Consider the following 25,671-nt stretch of genomic DNA (forward strand, 5'->3'; position numbering starts at 1 on the left):
CATCCATTTAGGGACAGCAAAGACTACAGAAATCTTCAATACTTGCCTGTGCAGAGGAAGAGATTTGAACAACAATTTTTGCCCTCAAAGCAAGGCACCCCAGAAAGCCAATCATTATAATAAATTATGAGATAAACTATAATGCTAACATCTACAGAGATCTGGAGATGTTTGATGAAATATTTATGGATAAAATGTTATTGTCTGTAATTACCTCATTATCATATTTAAGAAATTTTAAGGAGAAAGGGTCAATTCCAGAAAAGAAGGAAGGTCAATCTCAAGAAAAGAAAGAAAAAAAAAATCACCTAAAAAGAGCACTTAGCAGAGAGAAGTAAGACTGAGAGCAGGGAGATGAGATAGAAAGCTATTACAATAATGTAGGTAAGAAGTTAAAAGGACTCAAATCAATGGCAGAGGGGTGGAAAGGAATTTAGATATATAATTTGACTGACATTCTCTGGTGACACACAAGACTGGGCAAGGATGACTTCTAGGTAGAAGATAGATTGGTAGATGATGGTTCAAAGCAGGAGCTAGCTAATAACAGAGTCGCCATTTGTTGAATCCACTATGCCACACACTGTGGATGACCAGATGGGTGGTGTTATCATCTGCATTTTACATGTGAAGAACCTACGGAATCAATAGACCAAAAAGCACATATGTTTATCTCTTAGCTCTCCTAAGATCCTATTAAAATGATCATACCGGAATTATTTTTTTAAGGTATAAATCCTCACTGTCAAAGAAAATGGCATTAAAATCATCTGATAACGGGGAGAAATTTCTTCTGGAAGACCAAAAGTAGATGGAAGAACAATGAAACGTACATTAGAGGAGAGAAAGTAATAGCCTACAGGAGTCTCAATGGAACCCCAGCAAAGGAGGGAAAAGGACCTATTGAACAGAACTCTGAAGTTAAAGTTTGGAAATGACAGCTCTGAGAAGTCAGTAAGAAGTGGGGGTGAGGTGCATGCCACAGCTAAAGAAGACCCAGTGCAGTCAAATAAATAAATAAATAAATATTTTTAAAAAAAAAGATGTGGGGCTGAGGGACTTCCCTGGTGGTCCAGTGGTTAAGACTTCACGCTCTCAATGCAGGGGGCTCAGGTTAGATCCCTGGTCATGAAACTAGATCCTGCATGCTGCAACTAAGAGCCCGCATGCCACAACTAAAGATCCCGCATGCTGAAACTTAAGATCTCACATACCGCAACTAAGACCTGGAGCAGCCAAACAAATAAATAAATGAAGTGGGGCTGAAAAGAGATTGACAGAAAGTCTATATGACTCAATAGCTTGGCCCTTCCTCCTACCTACACCCAAAATTAATACCTTCCTAAAATAATAACGATGATATATAGATTTTATATAAATATACTGAAGACCACTAGAATTAGAGCTGCTAGTGTGGGTATTGGTACTGAAAGTAATTACTTCTTCACTTTGGCATTTAAATGGTACCCCTCTTCCTCCAACTCACTCTTAGTTTATTTTTTTTTTCACTCTTAGTTTAACATCTGGCTTATTACTCACACACTCTTGAGTGAAACCAATTCTGCACACATGCGCCCCTTATGTTGTTTGGACTGATACTTGACTTATTAGAAGTTAGAATGGTTTTCTGCCAGTGTTTACTTCAATTCAATTACTAAATTCAAAAATTCAAAGCCAGAGATTTGAAAGGGGGTTATTATATGTAGTGTTTTTCTACATGTAAGATTTCACCCAAGTTTTTATGTAGGTTTGAAATAACAAGGAAAAAAGGTGAATTTAATCTCCCAGCTTTCACATATACTAACAAAGTTTCCAAGAATAAGAATTAGAACAAAAGGATTGTTAAAGAAGGATAGACGGCTGAGGAACTAGGACTATTCTAGATTAAAGGAGACTAATAAAACATGAATACAGGACTTCTGTGGCGGTCCAGTAGTTAAGACTGCACGCTTCCACTGCAGGGGGCATGGGTTTGATCCCTGGTCAGGGAACTAAGATCCCACATGCCATGGAGTGCAGTGCAGCCAAAAAAAATTAACAAATAAATAAAATAATTTTTAAAAAAAAGAAAAGGAGAAGGAAGAGAAGACCAAAAAAAAGAAAATAAAAACAATAATGTAAAAATGAGAAACCTACAGTAAAATGGTAAGAAATACCAACCTTTACAAAATAAAAAATAAATAAATAAGTAAAAAATAAATAAAACGAATACAAAATGTAACGTGAGGACTTCCCTGGTGACGCACTGGTTAAGAAACCACCTGCCAATGCAGGGGACATGGGTTCAAGCCCTGGTTCAGGAGATCCCACATGCCGTAGAGCAACTAAGCCCATGTGCCACAACTACTGACGCCCACACGCCTAGAGCCTGTGCTCCTCAACAAGAGATGCCACCACAATGAGAAGCCCGAGCACTACAATGAAGAACAGCCCCCACTCAACACAACTAGAGAAAGCCCTCGTGGAGCAACGAAGACCCAACACAGCCAAAATTAATTAATTTTTCAAAAGCAATGTGGGTTCCTAAAATTCTGGATTCTGCCGCCCCACCCATTTCGTTCTTAGGAGATACACGCTGAAGTATTTAAGTATATACTTAAACATAAAGATCTGTAAAGTATTCTCAGTTTAGCAAATAATAATAATGATAATAACAACGTTGTAAAATGTCCACATTTGTGAACCTGTATGTGTAGGGTATAGGGGTGTTTAAGGGTGTTTATAACTAATGCAACATTTTGTAGGTCTGAAAGTTTTAAAAATAAAAGCTTGGGAATAATAATATGGACCTACTAGGGACCTGATAATAAGTTCTCATAGGTATGACAGCTGTTTTATAGTTATATAGGATAGTGTCCTTATTCCTTTTTTTTTTTAATTTATTTTTTTGGGGGGTGCTGCGTTGGGTCTATGTTGCTGCTCGCAGGCTTTCTCTAGTTGCGACGAGCACGGGCTACTCTTCATTGTGGTGCGCGGGCTTCTCACTGAGGTGGCTTCTCTTGTTGTGGAGCACGGGCTCTAGGCGTGCAGGCTTCAGTAGTTGTGGCTCGTGGGCTGTAGAGCACAGGCCCAGTGGTTGTGGCACACGGGCTTAGCTGGTCCACAGCATGTAGGATCTTCCTGGACCAGGGATCGAACCCATGTCCCCTGCATTGGCAGGAGGATTCTTAACCACTGCACCAACAGGGAATCCCCTAGTGTCCTTATTCTTAAAAGATGCAGGTACAAATATTTAGGGGTAAAGCTTAGTTACGTCTTACTTATCTTTGTACAGATTCATGAAAAAATTAAATGAATAAAAACATATATCATACACATCCACACATATATACTTATAAAGTTACTATAGTTCTAATCAAGTTTAATTAAACGGGAGGGGAGATGTGTGCATGTGACCACCTTACCGCAGCGTCAACATTAGCAGGTGAGTCTCCATTAGGGTCTGCCAGCATAGAAATGACACTAATCATGATGGTTTCCACGGTGTGAATAGGCAGCCAGCGTTCCTCGGGCTTTTCATAACCATATTTATCTTCCCCGGGCTCATGAAGAATAGAAATGCATACATCACCATTTTTATCAACTGCAAAATTAAAGAATAAGATTACTGTTTTAAATATTTAAAATAATTTGGCTATACATAAAATACATATTATAATAAACATGGTCCCAATTCCCACGGCATCTGTATAAAATTCAATACCACTGTACCACTGAAAAGATACAGAAGTTAATTTCCAAAATGGAACCTGTTAACCTTTTAGGAAGACCGAAGATTTTACCAAGTAGGATCCACCTGACAAACCCAAAAGGAATGTAAGCTACCTTTTTCATTTGTGCAAAATTTCAAGACACATAGTATGTAGATGGTGCCTAGCATTTACATGTAATAAATACAATGAAATGAAGAAATGGCATCTGTTGAATCTGTTCTTCATTTGCAGAAAGTATATGGTCTAAACACCAGAATTGAGTTTCTGGATAATGAATTCCTAGTTTCCCCACTAACTTATTGATTGAAATTGTTAATAGTCAAAGGTCTAGAGACTTTCCTAAGAAAAAAATAAAAGGTAACATGATAATATACTTTTAAAATCACATAAAGGCAAAATTATATTTTCAGGGAAAAAGTATACTCAAATCCACAAAAGGAACATGTTATATTGCTAGTGAAAATTCATCAACGTAAGTGATATTCATTAGGCCCCTAATCTATAAAACGGTTTTAAAATCCAAGCCACAAATTAATTGTTGATCAAAAGGGGTAGAGGAGTCCTAATCCACATTTACATCACACAAATATTCCCTATTAGGGAACTATCAAAATCATAACATTCATTAATCTTCTACAGTGAAATTTTCCCTATTGCAAAAAGCATACTTATTGGAGAAATGTTAGAAAAGACAGAAAAGTATAAAATTTTGGTGAAAAACTTTTTAACCAAATTTCCAAATCCTATAAACAACCAATGACACTATTTATGTATATTTCATCCCTGACTTCCTACCTAAAGTCCAACAAATTTATGATAGGTATAATGTTAAAGCCTACTTTTCATCTCCTAACTCAAGCACTCCCCTGCTATTATTAACTCTGGGTAACCAGAGTCAAAGTTCGTGTGCACTGTGGCTCTACGATAAATGCTTCTTGAACGCGTGCCGTGTGCCAGGCACCCACCACCTGACATGGAGTTCAGCAGTGAATGCAACATTCAAGACTCATGCCTTCAATGTCTTGTATATGAGCTGTTCTGCAACTAAGGTTCCTTTTCCCAACTCACCTACACCTCCTAGTAAAATCTCTTAACTAAAATGAAATAACTAACTAGATCAAGAATAACAACAGCAAAACTTGTGACAGCACTATAAAGTTGAACAGAAAATGCTTACACAGTATTAAGATATTTTCCTCACTTACACTTAAAATTTTTTCTTTGGAAGTCATTTTCTTTGAGAACATTTAACATCAAATGTTTGTACAGAATTCTATCAGAGAGAATCTATTTGAGACCCATTTTCCTTTTATAAAAATTATCGTAATTTAGCACCTTTAAAATTTTTTAACCTTGTGTCATTTCATTTTAAACATACAGTTTAGTTTCTTAGAAAGAGGTTTTTACGCTTAATGCCTATTACCAAATTACACTTTAAAAATGCAAGATATGAGCTGATAATTCTGAGTGACAAGGCAATAAAACTAAGATTTTTCTTTATTGAAAAAATTTTTAATTTCACAACTGAAATCTAGTTTAAAATACTTTTAGGGGCTAAATTTTTCCATGTACAGAAACTTTATGTATTTCCTCTTTAGTCAAATGTCTGTTCATGTCCTTTACCCATTTATGTACTCAATGTTTAGTTTTCTTCTTGCCAAACTGCTTCTTAATTTTCCTTGTTTAATTTTTGCCTGTTATTTTTTTTCTTTCATTTCAATACCCCAATGTTTTTTAATGGCTGGCCTTATTATCTGACACAAGATTCATTTAAGAATCCCATACTGAATTTAGTTACCATTTCTCTTTCCTCTTTATAGTCTTCCAATATTTATTGCTTTTGAAACTAGAAACTCCTTGTTCCTAACACCCAGAAAATAATATTCACTATTTTTAAAAACCACTTGAAACTTTTTATTCCATTTAGAGTTTTAATTCACTTTGCTGTTTCGTGTGAAGAAAATTTCTTAATCAATTTCCCCATAAGTAGCTAGCCAACAGTCTCAGCATCAACGACTGAAAAGAAAACACAGCTCTTCTTCCATCTTGAAACTAAACTACCTGAACCATGCATACCCTTCAAGCTATCTCCCTTCTCTTGAAGCTGTGCTCTAAAATTAGGAAAATCTGATTTCCCCTCGTCTTCTCTATTTACACTTGGGTACTCTCTTTTTTGCCTTATGGGAAACTGTCTTCTGCTTCCAAACAGGATGCTATGACTATTCTCACAAAGTGACTGGGAGAACATATTCTCCTGGGTATTTTTAAAGTCAACCCTTCTGGGCCCAAAACAACTGATACCGTTGAGGACACCTTCCTGGACACATTTTCCTCTCTTACTTCCGTGGCACACTTCCTTTCCCTGGTTCTTGAAGCCATTCTCTCAATCACTTTCTTCTTTTCCTTTTCCTTGGTCTGACTTTTGATGTTATCCTAATCTCCAAAATTAATCCTCTTTTCCCTAAGTAAATTAAACCATTCATTATATCACAGTGTTACCCACCATCTCCCCCCCCAGCTTTATTAAGATATAATTGACAGAAAACGTTGTGTAAGTTTAAGGTATACCACATGATGATATGATATCGTTACCTGTCATCTTGATGTCAGTAGCTTCCAAGGCCCTAAGCTCACTGCTGAGCCTTGACTAGTTTTCTTTAATTACCTAAGTGGTTATGGCAACTGCACCTCCAGAAAAACAAGTCTCAAATTGAGTGCATCTAAGTCATACAAATGACTTGTATGACTTTACCATATAATAATTTTTAATAAAACAGCTTTTGAGATATTATTCATGCATTTGAAGTATACAATTTAATGGTTTCTAGTATGTTTAGAGTTGTATAACCATCACCACGATCAATTTTACAATATATTCATCACCACAGAAAGAAATGCCGTACCCATTAGCAATTGATAAAATCCTCTATCTCCTAGCTATTTTGCCTGGTTTTCCCTTCCAAACCTTCCCCCGTGAGTATAAACTTTCTAGACATAAATATAGTCATGATGAACCTACTATACAGCTTTAAAACTATTGAGTCCCCACGACTAAAGATACATATTCAAAATTCTATTTAAGAATCACATTCTCCATCATTCCCTGACTCCCTCTTCTATGCTACCAAACACCTTTCTAACAACATCACTGTTGTCTCTGTTTCACCATTAAATTTATGTCCGTCTTTCCCTTACACATACCATAATATCCTTACAGAAAGACCATAACTCGATCATCTTTGTATCTCCAGCACCTAGCAGAAATTCAAATGCTGGTTTTTCCCCTCATTCCCACTGCAGACCACTCTCACTCCCCTTTCTAAGTCTAGCTCCTTCTGAACCTGCCATCCCTGGCCCATTGCCTCCTCGGGTATCCTTTCTCCACAAAGCATCCCTTCACTCAAATCACGTCTTAATTACTTCACTCTCTAATGCCTTCTCCCTTATGGTCTGCAAACCAACAATCCCTTCAACCTTAAAAAACAAAGAAAATAAACACTCATTTCAGTTGCCCTCTTAAACTACGGAGGCCACTGCTATTGTTCCTCTTAACAGAGGTTCCATGTACTGCTTACATATATTCTCTCATGTAACTCTCACAGATAGAGAAACTAAGGTTCAAGAGGCTTTTACCTACAGTAATATAGCTAATTTGTGGTAGAGACAACATTCAGAAACTTCGTTACATTTTCCTTTGAAATAGGTGGAAAAAGATTGACTTACACATCAAATAATTCAAGAGAAGGCAGGAGAAACTGCCAAAAGGCTAGGAAGAAATGAAAGAAACGTCCAAGGCAGATGTGGTCAATTCGTGCCTCCATATATCTTGTAGGATTATCGCTAATGTGTTCTACCAGAAAGAAATTATTTTTCTCCCTTCTTCCTGGTGCAAAAATTAACTATGTCTTTTGTCATCACTGCTATCTTAGATGTGATGAAATATGGCGGCTTCCTTGGTTCCCAATAGTTTTCCATTTGCCAGTCTATTCTCTCCTAAGTAAGACTCATCTGTTTTTCAAGTCACTGGGTGCTATTACACTTCCTTGAAACAAAGCCTTGGTTTATTCATGCATCTGTTACCCTCACTGATTTTTGCTTAAACTAATATATAAGGGTTTCTCTTCCTTACAACTGAAAGTCTGGACTATGAGAAGTAGAATGAAGATCAGTGTAATTGTCTAAAAAGACAACTTTGATGACAAAATACTGATAGTCAAAATACTTAGGAAAGAAATTCTTGCAAGCTCTATCATACAAAACAAGGCCAAAAGTTCAGGGAGACTGTGTATACACATAGTTTATCTGGCCTAACCTTTGGCTCACAAAGTGAATTTTAAATGGTAGTACATCTTTGGGTAAAAAAGTCAATGTCACCATTTTATGCACTGCAGTACTGGATACTTTTGAAGGTTTAAACACACAGTATTGTATCTCATTTGATCCTATCAATCACCTTATGATGTAGGTAAGACATTCCTTTTTGACAGCTAAGAACATACATTAAAAGTTAAGCGTTGTCCATAGTCTAGGAGCTAAGATGAGAAAATAGAAATTAAAAATCCAGGTTTAATTACTTCTAAGCTCTTTGTAATAGCCAATGAGTCACCTAATACCTTGGAAATTATCTCCTCAATTATAAGAGCTCTATTAATGCTGAATATCACCCACCAACCCTGCCTCCAGTTAGGAACATCATGAGTCTCAAAACGAGCTGAAAACTAAGTAAGTAAATAAATAAGTAAATGAAGATTTTTTTCCCCATGTGATCTCTGTCAATTCTTCTCTTCTAAGGAATCTAAATCCAAGCCCATGTGCATAACAAACACAACAAACTTAGTACAAAAATTCCAACGCAATTTCATTGAGAACTACATCTTCCTTATTGACCTTGAAAACTTCAGGGACAGGCCATCATACTTGCAAATGTAAAAGTAAAACTAGATAAACTTACCATTTGGGTGCCAGATTTCTGTAATGAATTTCATTTTAGGAGGCCGAAGGGGATAATCTTTTGGGAAAGTGAGATGAGCCTTAAAAACACCACCTTCACTGGAAATACAAAAACAAAAACAAGTTCTTGCCTATAAGTTCCTGCTTATAAATAAGAAAATTATTAAAACAAACATAAAACAAGGATGTTAGTGCTAACATTATAAACAAAATAAATAATCTGGATTTCAAGCAGTTTACTTTACTCAAATATCCAGTTTAATAAACTGTCATACCTACCACCTTATTAAACTCTCAAAAAACAGTAAAATGAAAGAAACAGCTTTAAAAAAAGGCATCCAGATCAGATTACACGACTGCTGTGCTACAAACCTTTTAATCTCTTCCCACTGCACTTAAAACAAAATTTAAAAGTTAAGTTTAACATTGCCTATCAGGGTCAAGTTGCCAATTTCTCTACGTTGATCTCAATCTTCCACTCTTCTCTCTAGTTCCAGCCAGTCTTCTTTCTGTTCTTCAAACACAACAAGCTTTTTCTCATCTGAGAGCTTATGTATTTTCTTATTCCCTCTCTGGGAACAGTTGTGCTGACCTTCAATCCATCCATCCATTTATTCATCTTATAATTTAACAAATATTTATTCAGCCTTTACGTGTCAGACACTGGGAGTACAGCAGTGAACAAAGCATAAAGTCTCTCAAGGAGTTTATAATTGGTGACTTTCCAAAGTAGGGCTGTGCAACAGAACTTTCACACACTAGAGGTGGTTTATAGTTATGCTGGCCAATATGTTAGCCACCAACCACTTGTATCAATAATATGGCGAGGGCTTCCCTGGTGGCGCAGTGGTTGAGAGTCCGCCTGCCAGTGCAGGGGACACGGGTTCGTGCCCCAGTCTGGGAAGATCCCACATGTCGCGGAGCGGCTGGGCCCGTGAGCCATGGCCGCTGAGCCTGCGCGTCCGGAGCCTGTGCTCTGCAACGGGAGAGGTCACAACAGTGAGAGGCCCACGTACCACAAAAAAAAAAAAAATATATATATATATATATATATATATATATATATGGCTAGTACAACTGAGGAACGGAATTTTTAATCTTGTTTAATTCTAATAGGCACATGGGGCTGTGACTGTTGTGTTAAGGCACTGCAGAGCACTGTCATTTGCTTAGGAACTGTTCCTGAACAACTGTCAAAACAACGTAAGTCATTGTTAAAGAAAACCAATGAAAAAAAGTCAGCCTTATGGGGCAAAAACGACAAAGCCCCTGACTTGTGTCCTTGGTACTAGCTGTTTCCTCTGTTTGAAACACTGTTCTCCCTTTGTCATATTCAGAACTCAGCTTAAATGTTACCTCTTGAGAATGATTTTACTTGACTACCCAATCTTAACTAGCCACTGTGTCCCTCTATCACATGGACCTCTTTTCATTTCTTTATTGCAAAAGCAATTCACACCTCTGATTCTCTTATTGTAAGATGTACACCCCATCAGAGCAGGGTCATCTGACTGTGTTTGTTTCAGATCATCGAGAAATGGAATCCTCAGCTCATTAAATGGTTTTCATTCATTAAACAAATAGATAATGATTATCTACCTATGGGAGGCACTGTTGTATGTAAAAGAATACAACAGGGACCAAAACATTAGAGATCACTGATTTATGGCACTTACCATTCTAGAGTCAGAGGAAAGTATCAAGAAAAATACCGGTAATAAATACTGGAATGATATGAGCAATCTATTGTTAAAAATTTTTTTTAATCTATAGAATAAGCCCATTTGCCTTTACAAAGAAAAAGTGAGGGTATGTTTATATACAAATAGAAAAATGTCTGGAAACATGACACCAATATATAATAATAATGGTTAATTAACTCTGAAGCACAAGATTATGAGATTTTTTTACTTTCTGCTTTGTACATTTTGATATACCATGAATTTTTAACCACAAGCAAGTATTAATTCTTATTGCCTTTTTCTAATCATAAAAGCAAGATGAGGGGAGTTAAAGAAAGGTAGATCATTAACACCAAACACTTCTGAATACTTAGGAAAGGCCACTAGATTCCGAGTATAAAAAGTAACCTCGACTTTAAAAACCTCGAAACAGAGTAACTGAGAAATTAGAAGAAAGAAAATAAGGGTAGTAAAGGGCTTACCACGAAAAAGAAAGAATATCCTTTCCTTTTGCACAGGAAGAAAACAGACTGAATGTAGTACAGATATCCAGGGGTAAAAAGGAAGAAAGCTGACACATTTTATGCCTGCCTTATGGTCTTAATTTTCATAATTTATGAGACTATCTATTGAAGGGAAAAAACATGAAGACTTGAGGGAATGGAGACTAGAACAGCAGTTGTAAAGAGCGCATTACACTGTTAAGAGATAAGTCTACCTTCTCGGACTATGTTACCCCAACTGGATAAATTAGTGCCAAAACTGGCCTTAGGAAATATTAATTCTATGAACTAGTTTTTCAAACTGGGGCTGCAAAGCTAAGTAAGTGAGTCACTAACGAGTTTTCTTTATAAACAAATAAAAATAGAATAAAAAGGGCTTCCCTGGTGGCGCAGTGGTTGAGAGTCCGCCTGCTGATGCAGGGGACAAGGGTTCGTGCCCTGTTCCGGGAAGATCCCACATGCCGCAGAGCGGCTGGGCCCGTGAGCCATGGCCGCTGAGCCTATGCATCCGGAGCCTGTGCTCCACAATGGGAGAGGCCGCAACAGTGAGAGGCCCGCGTACCGCAAAAAACAAAAACAAAAAGAAAAACAAAAACACTTTGAAAGCCACAAATACAGAAAACAGCCAAGAATCTATGTAAAACAACATCAAAACAGCTACCACAAAGCCCATGTACTTTATCCCACTGGTAAGACTATTCCCTGATACTAAGTTAGCTTTCCTGGGTCCCTGAGTTCTAACTGATATCAGATCTACTTAAAAGCTTTATATTAGGGGCTTCCCTGGTGGCACAGTGGTTAAGAATCCACCTGCCAATGCAGGGGACATGGGTTCGAGCCCTGGTCCGGGAAGATCCCACATGCAGAACAACTAAGCCTGTGAGCCACAACTACTGAGCCCGCACACCACAACTACTGAAGCCTGCGTGCCTAGAACCCGTGCTCCACAAGAGAAGCCACTGCAATGAGAAGCCCGCACACCACAACGAAGAGTAGCCTCCACTCGCTGCAACTAGAGAAAGCCTGCGCAACAAAGACCTAACACAGCCAAAAATAAATAAGTAAAATAAATTTTTTTTTAAAAAAAGCTTTATATTAGCTGATTGGAATCCCTATCATGAAAAATTGCCTTAGTCTATTGAATTATTTTCAATCTTTAAATTTTAATAGGACTATCCTTAAAAGTTTAAAGTACACAATTTTAACTCTGTCTGCAATGTCCTCACCCATTCTAAACTAATCATGCAGTTCCTTACAGTTTTTCTCCTACAGGTGGAATCTTTAACTTCTCTAATACCTGTGAAAATCCTACTTGTTATTTTTAAAAGCCTAGTTCAGTACTCCCAACTTGTGGGCACAAACTTCTAGTGAACAGTGAACAGCCAAGTTAGCAAAAAACTCAGAACACTCAAAGAGTACAAAACATAGTAAACTAAATATTAAAATGTCACATATTCACTATTTTTCAAATATATAAAGATCTACTATGATGAACAAAATGGCAGTTTATGAAAAGCATCAATGAATTAAAAATACCTTCCCTCCCATTATACATTCTCTTCACAGGTATTAATAGTATAATTACTAGCATGATGTTAAAAAGAGGTATGAAACCAATAGTTTCACATTTGAAAAGGTTGAGAAATCTAGGCCTAGTTCAAGTTTCTTCTATTAGACTTCCCTTACTGTTTTTGTATTAAAATTATAAAAATCTTACAAGTATCAGATCCTATCATCCTACTTTGTCAGATCCTATCATTCTGCCATATTTACTTATTTAAATGATATACCATATGCTGCCATCTGAAATTTTGCTCAACACTGTTCTTTTATATATTCCTGATAATATCTGTCTCCTGTTTATTCATTTTTACCTGCCACAATTTTTCTATTACAATCAAAATGTTTGCTTCCGATTTCTTTTGCTATTACAAACAACAGAATGTTGAACATTCTGAACTCTTTCTAGGCATTGGGTTTTACCCTAGAAATGAAACAAGACAAAGTTTAAATAACTGTTTAAAGTCACACAGATAACAGTGATAGCCTCAGGGAGCTAAACAAAGACAGTCTCCAAAACTCACGTTCTTAAGCACTAAATGATAAGTGGCACGGCACTGCCATTGATCAATCAATTTCTAAGCCATGCAGGCAGGTTCATTCCCTCCAAAATTTCATTACAGAATATATGGCTTGCGCCTCTAAGTTTTAAACAGAACTGTGGAAGAATTTTGTTAGTGTAAAAGAATATTAATCAGAGAGTTTAGTTAGCCACCTCTTCATTTTCTATACCCACTCAAGATAAGGCAATAATACTACAAAATACATATAATCTTAAGATTCTCCAAATTCTTCACATCATTGGCAGAGGTAGGAAACAAAATTAAGCATACTTCTTGAGCACACTAGCCATTAGTGATGAAAAAAGAATAAGAGATACAGGAAAGGTACACATTCACCATTCCCTCATACAAATTTATAAGATTTATGATTACATGGTGCTACCCATGTCTCCTAAAGTTTCTGTAAAAACCTACTGCCATCCTACCTGACATTTTTCTTGCCAAGGATATGGGCAGCTAGCCACACTACTTGATAATCATTAGTCTGAAAATAGCAGGCATGTCACACCAGTTTCAGAATGTTTTTCGTAGAGAAAGCCTCAAGACGGAGCTTCGCTGGTGGTACAGCAGTTAGGAATCTGCCTGCCAATGCAGGGGACACGGGTGCAAGCCCTGGTCCGAGAAGATCCCACATGCCACAAAGCAACTAAGCCCGTGCACCACAACTATTGAGCCTGCGCTCTAGAGCCCACGAGCCACAATTACTGAGCCCGTGTGCCACAACTACTGAAGCTGGCGCGCCAAGAGCCCATGCTCCAAAACAAGAGAAGCCACCACAATGAGAAGCCCGTGCACCGCAAGGAAGAGTAGCCCCCGCTCGCTGCAACTAGAGAAAGCCAGCATGCAGCAACGAAGACCCAATGCAGCCAAAAATAAATAAATAATTTTATTTTTTTTTTAATTCCTTATTTTCTAAGCCAGCTAAAATCCAATTTCTGTTGCTTGAAGCCAAAAGCCTACTAACTATTACAGTTACTAACTCTTCAGTTCCCACTTTAGACATCTCTTCCTCTGGGAAAAATTCCCTGACACAGTCATAACCTGCCATGCTACCAACGAGTTCTCACAACACCTAATGCCTCCCTCCATCATGGCTGTCCTCAAAGTGTATTAAATAACTATGCAATGAGCTGTCTTGCCAACTAAACTGTAACCTCTTTAGGAGCAGTGACTATTAGCTAATTCAAGATCATGTTCCTAGCATCTAGCATAAGAGTACTGAAAAAACTTTTGGAAACTAAATCAATGAGTAATGTAAATGCCAGTACACTGCTTTATTTTTGCAACCATTCTAAGTAGGAAGTTGCTAAAAGGGACGGCCTAAACTCAATAAATCATAAACCTCTTTTTTGAGGGCTTTAAAAACAATTTTATAACTATCAGCACATGAATTTTAGAAAAGGTCATTAATAAAAAGCAATCATACCAAAGTAATTTTGGATGATTATTATAAGGTCTGTCAATTGCATTAAGGCTTCATTACTCACAGGATGTTCAAAGTACGTGTGGCACTGAGGTTAAACTGCAGCCCAGGTGCAGCCAGTGCTCTCATCAGGAAGGGACAGTGCAGAAGTGGCAGCCAGTTGTCTCGTCAGCAACTCCAGAGGAGCTGCCACAAATGCTTCTGCTGTCCACACCTCAGATCAACAGCCAGCAGTTTTTAAATGCATACGAAAGGCCAGAAATAGATTTTTATTGGCGGCAAGAATGGCCTAATTAGTGCAATGAGTACTAAAGTGTCTCTCTTTGGTAAAGCTGAAGGGACACAACATATATATGGACCAGCTGATAATATTTAGAGATGCTTGCCACCATCACACGAAAAAAGTGTACGAATTTTGCAAGGTCCTTACAGATCGAGGTCAAACCTGGATGCCTAGTTAATCTTCTACACAGACATTAGTTTAGAAGAATTTCTCTTGTTATCACATATCAACTTTAAGATTAACAAGATTCTGTCACTGGAATGTTGCTGTATCTCCCTTGAGTAAACCTTCACACAATATGTTTTGATTTAAAAACCTAGACGACCAGAACCTCATCAGGCTCATAGGCCAGGCTGTATGTATGATTTTTGTGTGCAAAATTTGGTAAGAAATTTGCTTTCAAATAAATAATATTAAGGTTATGGAGGAATACCTCTAGGATGGCTTTCATTGGCTACTGTTATTTACCAAACTAACATTGTAGAATGACTAAATTGAGTTATTTTAGTTTGCAACAATTACCAATGCAGAGACTTCCCTGGTGGCACAGTGGATAAGACTCCGAGCTCCCAATGCAGGGGGCCCGGGTTCAATCCTGGTCAGGGAACTGGATCCCACATGCATGCCACAACTAAGAGTTCATATGTCACAACTAATGAGCCTGCGAGCCGCAACTAAGACCTGGTGCAACCAAATAAACAAATAAATATTTTTAAATAAATAAATAAAAATAATACCATTAAAAAAACAATTACCAATGCAAACATACCGCTGGGAGATCAGCAAAAATTCTGATTGGGAACAGTTGTGACAAAACATAAATCATTTTTTTCAGACCTCAGAAAACGCCCAAATCAATACTACAGCTCAACTCTGTATGTCATATACCAGTTTGCTCTGGTATAGAACTAGCTCTGAATTTTCTCTTACATCAGGTGTTGGCGAAGGGGAGACAAAGGAGTTACCATCTCAGAACATCTAAAATAAAACTATTCCACCATCAAAAAAATGTTTGATGTATCCAAATCCTTGCTGCTTAGTACCATCAAGGACCACAGTTGAGTGACCAAGTATACTCCCCAAGAAGGTCCCTGCTGTCCTTCAGTTGTATTTCTTTGAGAAGGTTGCTGCATTTTTTTTTCAATACCTCAACTTCTATAAAAAGTGTGAGGGCTTCCCTGGTGGTGCAGTGGTTGAGAGTCCGCCTGCCGATGCAGGGGACACGGGTTCGTGCCCTGGTCCGGGAGGATCCCACATGCCGCGGAGCGGCTGGGCCCATGAGCCATGGCCACTGAGCCTGTGCGTCTGGAGCCTGTGCTCCGCAACGGGAGAGGCCACAACAGTGAGAGGCCAGCGTACCGCAAAAAAAAAAAAAAAAAAGTGTGAGACTTGTACTAGTCACTAACATCAGATAGTCAAGATCCATCTTACAGAACATTAAATATTAGTAAGTTTAAGTTGGTCTGCAAACACACAGAACAGAAAATCAGACTGTGGTCTTTGAATCTAAAAATGTATTACATAACGTATTTAAGAAATTCCATCTTTTTCTGTTGCTCTTTGATTACACCACATTCTGTTGTGTATCTTTACATCAATTAATAGTGATTAATTAAAACTGATTAACTTTATCACTTTTATAAACTGGGAAACTTCAGTTTGTCAAAATAGTTTATATTTCAATTGCTAAAAGAGCTCCACTTGGATGTTAGTTCCATTATACTTACTAAAGTGTATCTGGAGGACCAATAATAAGGACTTCCCATCGGTAGAGATCATTGTCATCTATTAAACCTGCTGAAAAGCCTTCCACTGGGTTTTTGTTGAGTTCTGTGGAAAAAGAAAATGTTTATCAAAAATTTTAAGTAAATAATCTTCGCCCAACATTCATTACAGAACTTGAATATACATGTTATAAATTCTAACCTGTTAAATGAACACACCTGGATCCATTAGCAAAATGCTACCTGATGTCCAAAACATTTCCATTTCTATAACACAAAGAAGCAATGGGTAAAGCAAAGTATCCAGAAAATCAACTTCTATTGTGCCCTTTTACTTCTACCCTGGTTTCCAGCTAGGTTCTCACCATTCTAGTAGCTCCCTAGTGGTATATAGGTATAGCCATACAGAGAGCTTATTAAAATGCAGGTGTCAGGACTTCCCTGGTGGTCCAGTGGTTAAGACTCCACACTCCCAATGCAGAGGGCCCGGGTTTGATCCCTGGTCAGGGAACTAGATCCCACATGTCACAACTAAGACCCAGAACAGCCAAATAAATAAATATTTTTTTTAAATAAAAAATAAAATAAATAAAATAAAATGCAGGTGTCAGGCCCATCCCCTAGAGATTCTGGTTCAGAGGGAAATCAAACCAATATCTCTGGTAATTCTTATGCTGTGGTCTTTAGGATACATATTCAGAAACACCAAGAGTGCCTGATACCTTTTCATTGGAATTTGCTGCTTAAGCAACCTTCATTTATACTAATAACTATATGTCTACATGAGTAAGTCCTCTGTATTCTTGGGGATATACAACTACAGTTGGCGTTCATGTGCGGCCCATCAGACTCTGAGCACAGAGACAGCAGAGGCTCCATCCATCCTGCCTATGTGTGTTGACCCCCTTGCTGACCAGAGTTTCCAGCGCCCAGGAGTAGCTTAAGAATAATAGCTGGATAGCCAGGAGATGGAAGCAACCTAAGTGTCCATCATCGGATGAATGGATAAAGAAGATGTGGCACATATATACAATGGAATATTGCTCAGCCATAAAAAGAAACGAAATTGAGTTATTTGTAGTGAGGTGGATGGACCTAGAGTCTGTCATACACAGTGAAGTAAGTCAGAAAGAGAAAGACAAATACCGTATGCTAACACATATATATGGAATCTAAGGGGAAAAAATGTCATGAAGAGCCTAGGGGTAAGAGGGGAATAAAGACACAGACCTACTAGAGAATGGGCTTGAGGATACGGGGAGGGGGAAGGGTAAGCTGTGACAAAGTGAGAGAGTGGCATGGACATATATACACTACCAAACGTAAAACAGATAGCTAGTGGGAAGCAGCCGCATAGCACAGGGAGATCAGCTCGGTGCTTTGTGACCACCTAGAGGGGTGGGATAGGGAAGGTGGGAGGGAGGGAGACGCAAGAGGGAAGAGATATGGGAACATATGTACATGTATAACTGATTCACTTTGTTATAAAGCAGAAACTAACACACTATTGTAAAGCAATTATACTCCAATAAAGATGTAAAAAAAATATATGCACGAAAAAAAAGAATAATAGCTGGAGCCTACAGGAACAGCAGTAGCAACATGAGATTTTCCTCTTCCGGAGAGAGTGCTCTAGCATGGATGGGGAATGACGGGGGCTGGGGACGAGAACAGAGGCAAAGAACTAGTGAGGTGGCGGGGAAACAGGCCATGAGGGCACCTTAGAGGAGACAGGTAAGAAACAGTTCCTAGAGACACAGAGCTTAATAAAGTAATGACCAATCCATGGTGAGCGTCATGTCAGGATTTTTTAAACAGCTTTAATGAGATATAATTGACATTCGGTAAGTTGCGCATATTTAAATTACATTATTTTTTTACATATTGATATATGTATACAGCTGTGAAGCCATCACCACAGTCACGATTGTGTGTGCGTATAAATATATGAATCACCAACAAGCGGCACTGGTTGGCTCAAATTGAGAAGTGGGACAAAGCACACAGGAGAGCGATTGAGAGAGGGCTTGCTGGGAGGCTGAACAGGTTTGTAATTCTCATATAATTCCTGCCATCATCCTCAAGGAGCTCAGTCTCATGATAAGTAAGTATAATACAACTCAGAGTGCTATAAAGACTGAACAAAGTGTGTTAGTAACTGAGAAGAAAATATTAATTTTTTGAGGAATCAGAGGTGGTTATTTCAACAGATTTAACACTCCAACATGCCTGTGAAACACAGAGAGAGCCAAAAGTGAAAGTTTATTTATATTTAAACGTGAATGGCTTCTTTTCTCAAAATTTGAGGGGAGATTTTTTTTTCTAATTTATAAGTCTAGTATTTTTGCCTAACTGGCAAAACAGATTTTTATAAATAGTTTTAAATCAGTACTGTGTTTTGAAACACAAGAAATGCATTTTTACTTTTAAACAGCTATTCTAAGACATTTTAAAAATACTGAAAATGCAAAGAAATAGTATTTCAATCTTGTTATTTTGTTTATCAATGCAAACATTTACTGAGTGCCAATATGCTGCAGACATACTGGGAAAGATCTGGAAGTCCCACTTTTACTGTCAACTGAGGGACAGAGTGGAGCATAGACAATTACAATCTGGGCAGGTAAATTCTGCACTGAGTTATCTCATTTCTAACCTTTCTCTAGACAAACACTGGTATATTACTTAGACCATTTTCTCCAACACTATATGCAAGAGTCTTACGGAAGATTCTATAATTTATCTAGAAATCACCTAATGGTTGCATTTTACATCAGAAGTTCAGTGGAATTTTATAAATGTAGGTGGGTAAATTCTTAAATTAGCATACATGGTCAAAATTACCCTTGAAAACGTCCTTACACTTTCCATAAAGTAAATTATTCCTTCTCACCTTTGTCAATACACCGTAAATTCTTTAAAAATCTTTTGCACATTCTTTCCACGCTTTTCTTCTACAGGAGTGATTGTGTCCATTCCTTGTTTCATTAAGTAATGCAAAAGTAATGCTGCAAGATGTCCATCTATCTCAGTTTTGTCATGGCTTTTGCCCATAGCGTGGATCCTCATAGCCTAGATCCATGGGTATTTAACAGGCTTAATCTACCTATTAGTGGCAGATCGTTACGTACCTTCATGATTCCTTCAAGGTCCAATTCCTCCATGGGGCCTTCCCTAAATAACTTACCATATAATCTTCTTTTGACTTCTGCTAAATTCCTATTAATCATACTTTTAGTCTGTACTGCATCACCCGGCACTTAACTATCAGCTCCTGATTCCCACAGAAGTAAACAGGCAATTAAATGCTCCAACATTAGTACAAGAATTTGGAGGGGCACAAAGAAGGGCACATTATAATCATGAAGAGACAGAAAGGCGTCTAAAAAGAGAAGAGACATCTGAAATAAGACAAAGGATTTTGGTGGAGAAGGTGCAAGGCTTACACAGGGAACATATACAAAAACTTGAAATATGGAGATCAGCATACGGGGGGCGGGGGGGGGCGTCATACAGCTGAAGCTAGATAGCATGTCGGAAGGACTGCAAAGAGCCTTTAGAAGCCATGTTAGTTTAGACTTTATCCAGAGAGAAATGACGAGCCTTTGAAGAGTTTGTTTTTAAAGCAATGAGGTGACCTCATGAGATTTACTTTTTCAAAAACCAATCTCTCAGTATATGAAAGATATGTGGAAAAAAAGTATGTGAAAGAGTAAGGCCATGTGATGACGAAGAAACCAGAAAGGAAGCTATTAAAGTAATCCTGAAAAGTGTACCTTTAGTATATGGTAGTGGGAATAATAAACAGGGATACACAGGAGATAGAATCCATCAACCAAGCTTGGTGATGTGGGGGGTTTTAGATAATAAGCCAAAATTGACACACATTTCCTCAAAAAGTTTATAAACATTGAGTTACCATATAGCCCAGTAATTACACTCCTAGGTATATACCCAGGAGAAATGAAAACATCTACCCATATAGGAATTTGTACCCAAATGTTTATACTGCAGCATTATCCATAACAGTCAAAAAGTGGAAACAACCCAAATGTCCATCAATGAATGAACAAATTATGATGTATACATACAATGGAATATTATTCAGCCATTAAAAAAGGAATTTAAGTGCTGATACATGCTACAACTTAGATGAACCTCAAAAACATCAGGCTAAGTGAAAGAAACCAGACACATAAGGTGACATATTGTATGACTCCTTTTATATCCACAAATCCGGAGACAGAAAGCAAAATGGGGGGTGAGGGTGGGGGGGGGTGGGATGGGACGGAGATAGAGTATGATAAATGAGTATGGGAGTTTTTGGTGGGGTGATGAAAATGTTTCGAAACTGAAAAGAGACGGTGGTTGCACAACATTGTGAATACACTAAATACCACTGAACTGTACACTTTAACATGGCTAGTTTTTTTTAAAAATGGTTAGTTTTATGTTATCTGAATTTCAACTCAATTTCTTAAAATGATAAATAGGTTTCTACATAGGGCAACGGGGTAGGAGTCTGTTTTTTTCTCTGAAATGGGAATTATAATAAAGATGTGCTGATTTTAGGGGTGAGGGAAAGAAATAATGATAGGTTTGGTTTTAAGTGCCTATGGGGCATAAACAACACATTGTTTTGTTTGTTTTTTTATATCTTTACTGGAGTATAATTGCTTTACAATGTTGTGTTAGTTTCTGCTGTACAACAAGGCGAATCAGCAATATGTATACATATATCCCCATATCTCCTCCCTCTTGAGCCTCCCTCCCACCCTCCCTATCCCACCCCTCTAAGGTCGTCACAAAGCACCGAGCTGATCTCCCTGTGCTATGTGGCAGCTTCTCACTAGCTATCTATTTTACATTTGGTAGTGTATATATCAGTGCCACTCTCTCACTTCGTCCCAGCTTCCCGCCCCCGCCCTGTGTCCTCAAGTCTGTTCTCTACGTCTGCATCTTTATTCCTGCCCTGCCACTAGGTTCATCAGTACCGTTAAATACATTGTTTTAAAAAGAAATTTGAGCTAGAGACTTGGGGTTATCAGAATATTGCTGATAATTGAAGCCATAAGAGTGGTTAGTGGCATCACCCAAAGAAGAGCCTGAAGTGTGAACTGTAGAGAATCTAACTAAAGGAATTCTAGAGAATACCAATATTGGGGGGATTAAAACAAAGAAGTGGCTACAAAAGTGACAGAAGTAGGAAGAAAAGCAGGAAAAAGCTAGATCAAAGAAGCCAAAGGAGGGCTTCCCTGGTGGCGCAGTGGTTGAGAGTCCGCCTGCCGATGCACGGGACACGGGTTTGTGCCCTGGTCCGGGAAGATCCCACATGCCGCGGAGCGGCTGGGCCCTTGAGCCATGGCCACTCAGCCTGCGCTCCGCAACGGGAGATGCCACAACAGTGAGAGGCCCATGTACCGCAAAAAAAAAAAAAAAAAAAAAGAAGCCGCCAAAGGAGATGCATTCCAAGGAGAAAGTTACCAACAACGACAATTACATGCTGCTCAGGAAAGAGGGGGTCTAAATTCAGTCTACTGGGTTCAGTTAAAAGAAGGGCAAGGCTGCCCTAGGCCTAAGTATTTAGTTTCCGTGCAATGGTAAAGCAGAGACAGGCCATGCCGGCAACACTGAATTGACAAAAAGAAGGTGAAGCAGAAAAATACAGGTGGAAACTTTTTCTAGAAGTTTGTGATGGGAAAGTATAGTAGCCATAAGCAGATGAAATTCGAGCAGGTTTTTTTTAATGGGAAAGGCCAACGAAAGATGTTTAAACATCCTATCACATTTAAATGTTAACAGAGATACCTCATACTATATTTGAATCCAAATATAAACCATAAAATTTAGCTGGAAAAAAATGCAGATTTATTTTTTAACATACTCTTGGGTGGAGGTGGCCTTCCTAAGCAGAACACAAAACTCAACAGTCAGATTATACTACACAGCATATTTTAAATCCACTATAGCAATAAAGCTTAAATACAAATGAGAGACTGGGAGAGAATATTTGCAGCACAATAGGTAAAAGTCTAATATCCCTAATACAAATAGAGTTACTGTAAATCAAAAGAAAGAGTAAACATGCAAAGGGTACAAACATAATGGGGGAAAATGGAAATTGCTAACAAACACAAAAATCTAGCCTACTTAAGATAAATATTTAAACCAAGAAGTGCCCATGCTTGGGTTTCTTCTTAGATTCCTAAGGTATTACAGAGAAGTTCTGAATGTGACAAAGATAAAGATACATTTTTTTCTGAATGCTACCTGGACACAAGTAGAGTTGGAAAGAGCTAGAAAGAGCTCTCTTTCCCTCGTATCATGAATGCTAAAACAAAATTATAAAGTTCTAAAGCACACAAAACTAATCAATAATATTAGAAATCAGAACGATATCATCTTTTCTTCTTTTTCTTTCAGAGTGGTGAATGAGAGTGGTATATGGGACGAAGAATGAAAGAGACTTCTGGGATGCTAGTACTGGCATGCTGTACATAATATTTATGCATTTTTCTTTGTATATATAATACTTCAATTTTTAAAACTCAGTAAATCCCGAAGCGCCAGTGATTGTTAAATGAAAGTTATGTATGCATGCTGTGAATCTGGAAATCACTGTGGGCCAAAATGGTCTACAAACCATGAATTTAAAAAGAAATCAAGGGCAAGGTAATGTCCTTGAGAATAATGATTTAGATAGGTGTAAGTAATGGAAAATAATGCATGAGCAGGCTTGCTATGATAGAGTCATTATTTAAGAATAAGACTAAAAGAGAATGGGGAGTACATATGAAAAGTAAAAACTCCACAGTCCTGAACCTGAATCAGAAGTATCGATGTGAATTCACAATATAGCTTTAAAAATGCTGAGCTCTGTCCACTAAAAAGGTCGAGAAAAATGACCAACTCTGTAGCAATGAGAATCCCTAGTGCCCAGAATATGGTCTCCAAATATGAGTTATACTTAAAGGGAGCAAGGCTCTTCAGAAAAATGGCTGATTCCAGGTCTGGGGTAGGAAATATTCTAGGATCATCTCATACCAGATAAAAAGGAAGCTATCAAATAATACTATGGTCTTGTTAAAAGTACTCAGCCAACTTGAAGAGATTCCCACTGGCTCAATATGGGACAATTTGAGTATCAACATTTAATAACCACAAAGGATTGAAACATATGTTTTAACCCATGAGGTGAAAAACAGTGACTTAAAAAACAACAAACTAATTGGTCCCATTACAGGATGCTAATAAACCATTTTGTTATTTTGAAAACGAATTTTTAAAAAAAAAGGCGAAGGAATCAAGATTTATTCTTCCTTTTCTATACAAATGTTATTGTCAGGAAATCAAACAGTAACTACTATTTGATCAAATGAGTTATCTCTCTATAGAAATGGTGCAGTTAAAAAATGAAAAATTATGGGAGGGAGGCTCAAGAGGGAGGGGATATGGGAATATATGTATACATATAGTTGATTCACTTTGTTATACAGCAGAAACTAACACAACACTGTAAAGCAATTATACTCCAATAAAGATATTTTTTAAAAAAAGAAAAATTATTGAAACATTGCCATTTTTTCATTTTAACCTAGGCATTTTAGAAAGGACAACCAGACATTAACGTCTCCTGATAAATAAACCACCACTTACGAAGTGATCTCACCTGATCTCACCAGAACCCCCAGACACAATTCCCAATTTATAGAAAATACAGAGAAATATGTTTAAGAACATTCCCGAGACACAATTAGCAAAATCTATACTTTGGAAAATTCTAAAAAGCAAGGCCTAGAATCCTCAATAAATATACTGCAACAGGAAACAACAGAGCGGACTGAATTCAAACTTTTAAATAATGTATGACACGTGCACAAATTTAGAGGCTGACTAGATCTAACAATATTAAATTATTGTTAATTTTTTCAAGTGTGGTAATGATAATGTGTTGGTTTTTTACTCCCATTTTTTTTTTTTAGAGATACATTTACAGACAAACAATGATGATGTTTGAGGATGTGCTTCAAAATCACAAGAGACGGGGGTGGCGGGGGGGGGGGGGGGGCGGCAGAGACAGATCAATCAAGAGTGGTTGTGACCTAATAACTGTTGAGGCTAGGTGAGCACATGGAGGTTCGCTGTACAGTCAGTCTACTTTGGTATTATTATATGTTTAAAGTTTTTTCTCCATGAAAGTTTTTTTAAATGCAAAAAAAACCCAGTTTTAATGTAGTCTAAAATAATGGTTTACAATATTTTGTTGATCATGTGAAAATAAACCTTCACTGAGCCTTGGCAAAAATACAAGGTGTCTCAAAATAACAACATTCAAAGACCCAAGTATGTCATTTTATACTTGGCTATTAAGAAAATAAGCTACTTTAACTGTAAATACCCTTTGCCAAGACTAAGTCTAACAGCTACAAAGCTAAATACAAACTGTTATTTATAGTCTAGAAATGATGTTCCTTTATGTCTCAATGGTTGTAGTCTCCTGCTCTGGGGAATGTGCATTCCCGTCAAGTTTATTTATGTATCACACAGCTGGCTGTAAGGTGCATTTCTGTAAAGTCACTATTTTTATGCTGGCTTCATTTTGAACTGCTGAAATCTCAGATAGAACCTTTTATCCAGACACTATCTAATTACTCTTCCTAAGTATTGAGATGGTTTGTCAAAACAATTTTGACCTTATTATCAGAGGAATAAATTGCCATATTACTTTAAAACACTCATCGCCAGAAACCAAGTCACCAAAATTAACTGGGAAAATATTCCTGTCTTGCAAACGTCCATTAACTAACCAATATCAAAAAAAGTAATGTATCAGCAAACAACCAACGGTTTGTTCATATTTCCTCTAAAGGTTTTTTAAATGCATCAATTAAATCACCTTTACAGATTTCTGGTAAACTTTAAAAGTCTGCTTAAAATCAGAATTTTTTTCTTTACACTATGTCATAAACCAGGGCTAACTTGATTTCCTAATCCAAAACATTTCAACCTAGATGAATCTCTTTCACTGTGCTTCAAAAACATAAGGAATATGGAACAAGCAGAAGGGGTCAGAGATAGTATCTTGCAAAGATTTTGCCAATATGCTTCTGAAAGGATTTGCTTGGCAGAATGCCAGACCACATTCCTAAAATAGCACTTAAGGAAGTTCTGCTGCCTGTAACGTTTCACCTTGCTTACATCCTCTTCAAACACTTATTACCTAAGGGCTCTTCAACAGTAAGTCCTGAGTATGTTGTTGTTTGTGCTTAA

At 37.6% G+C, this 25,671-nt stretch overlaps 1 protein-coding gene across 1 annotated transcript in view; it reads right to left on the reverse strand.

Annotated features, from left to right (window-relative positions):
- Window positions 1–25,671, reverse strand: part of UBE2G1 (ubiquitin conjugating enzyme E2 G1) — a 103,813-nt gene that overhangs the window by 16,145 nt on the left and 61,997 nt on the right. Inside the window, exons 2-4 of the mRNA XM_030861713.3 lie at window positions 16,405–16,507; window positions 8,665–8,762; window positions 3,405–3,583 (exon numbers count right to left, since the gene is read on the reverse strand). Of these exons, the coding sequence (XP_030717573.3) occupies window positions 3,405–3,583; window positions 8,665–8,762; window positions 16,405–16,507 (380 nt within the window). The remainder of the gene's footprint in view (window positions 1–3,404; window positions 3,584–8,664; window positions 8,763–16,404; window positions 16,508–25,671) is intronic.

This window comes from Globicephala melas, chromosome 20 (genome assembly GCF_963455315.2).
Source record: "Globicephala melas chromosome 20, mGloMel1.2, whole genome shotgun sequence".
In the NCBI taxonomy this organism is placed as follows: Eukaryota; Metazoa; Chordata; class Mammalia; order Artiodactyla; family Delphinidae; genus Globicephala; species Globicephala melas.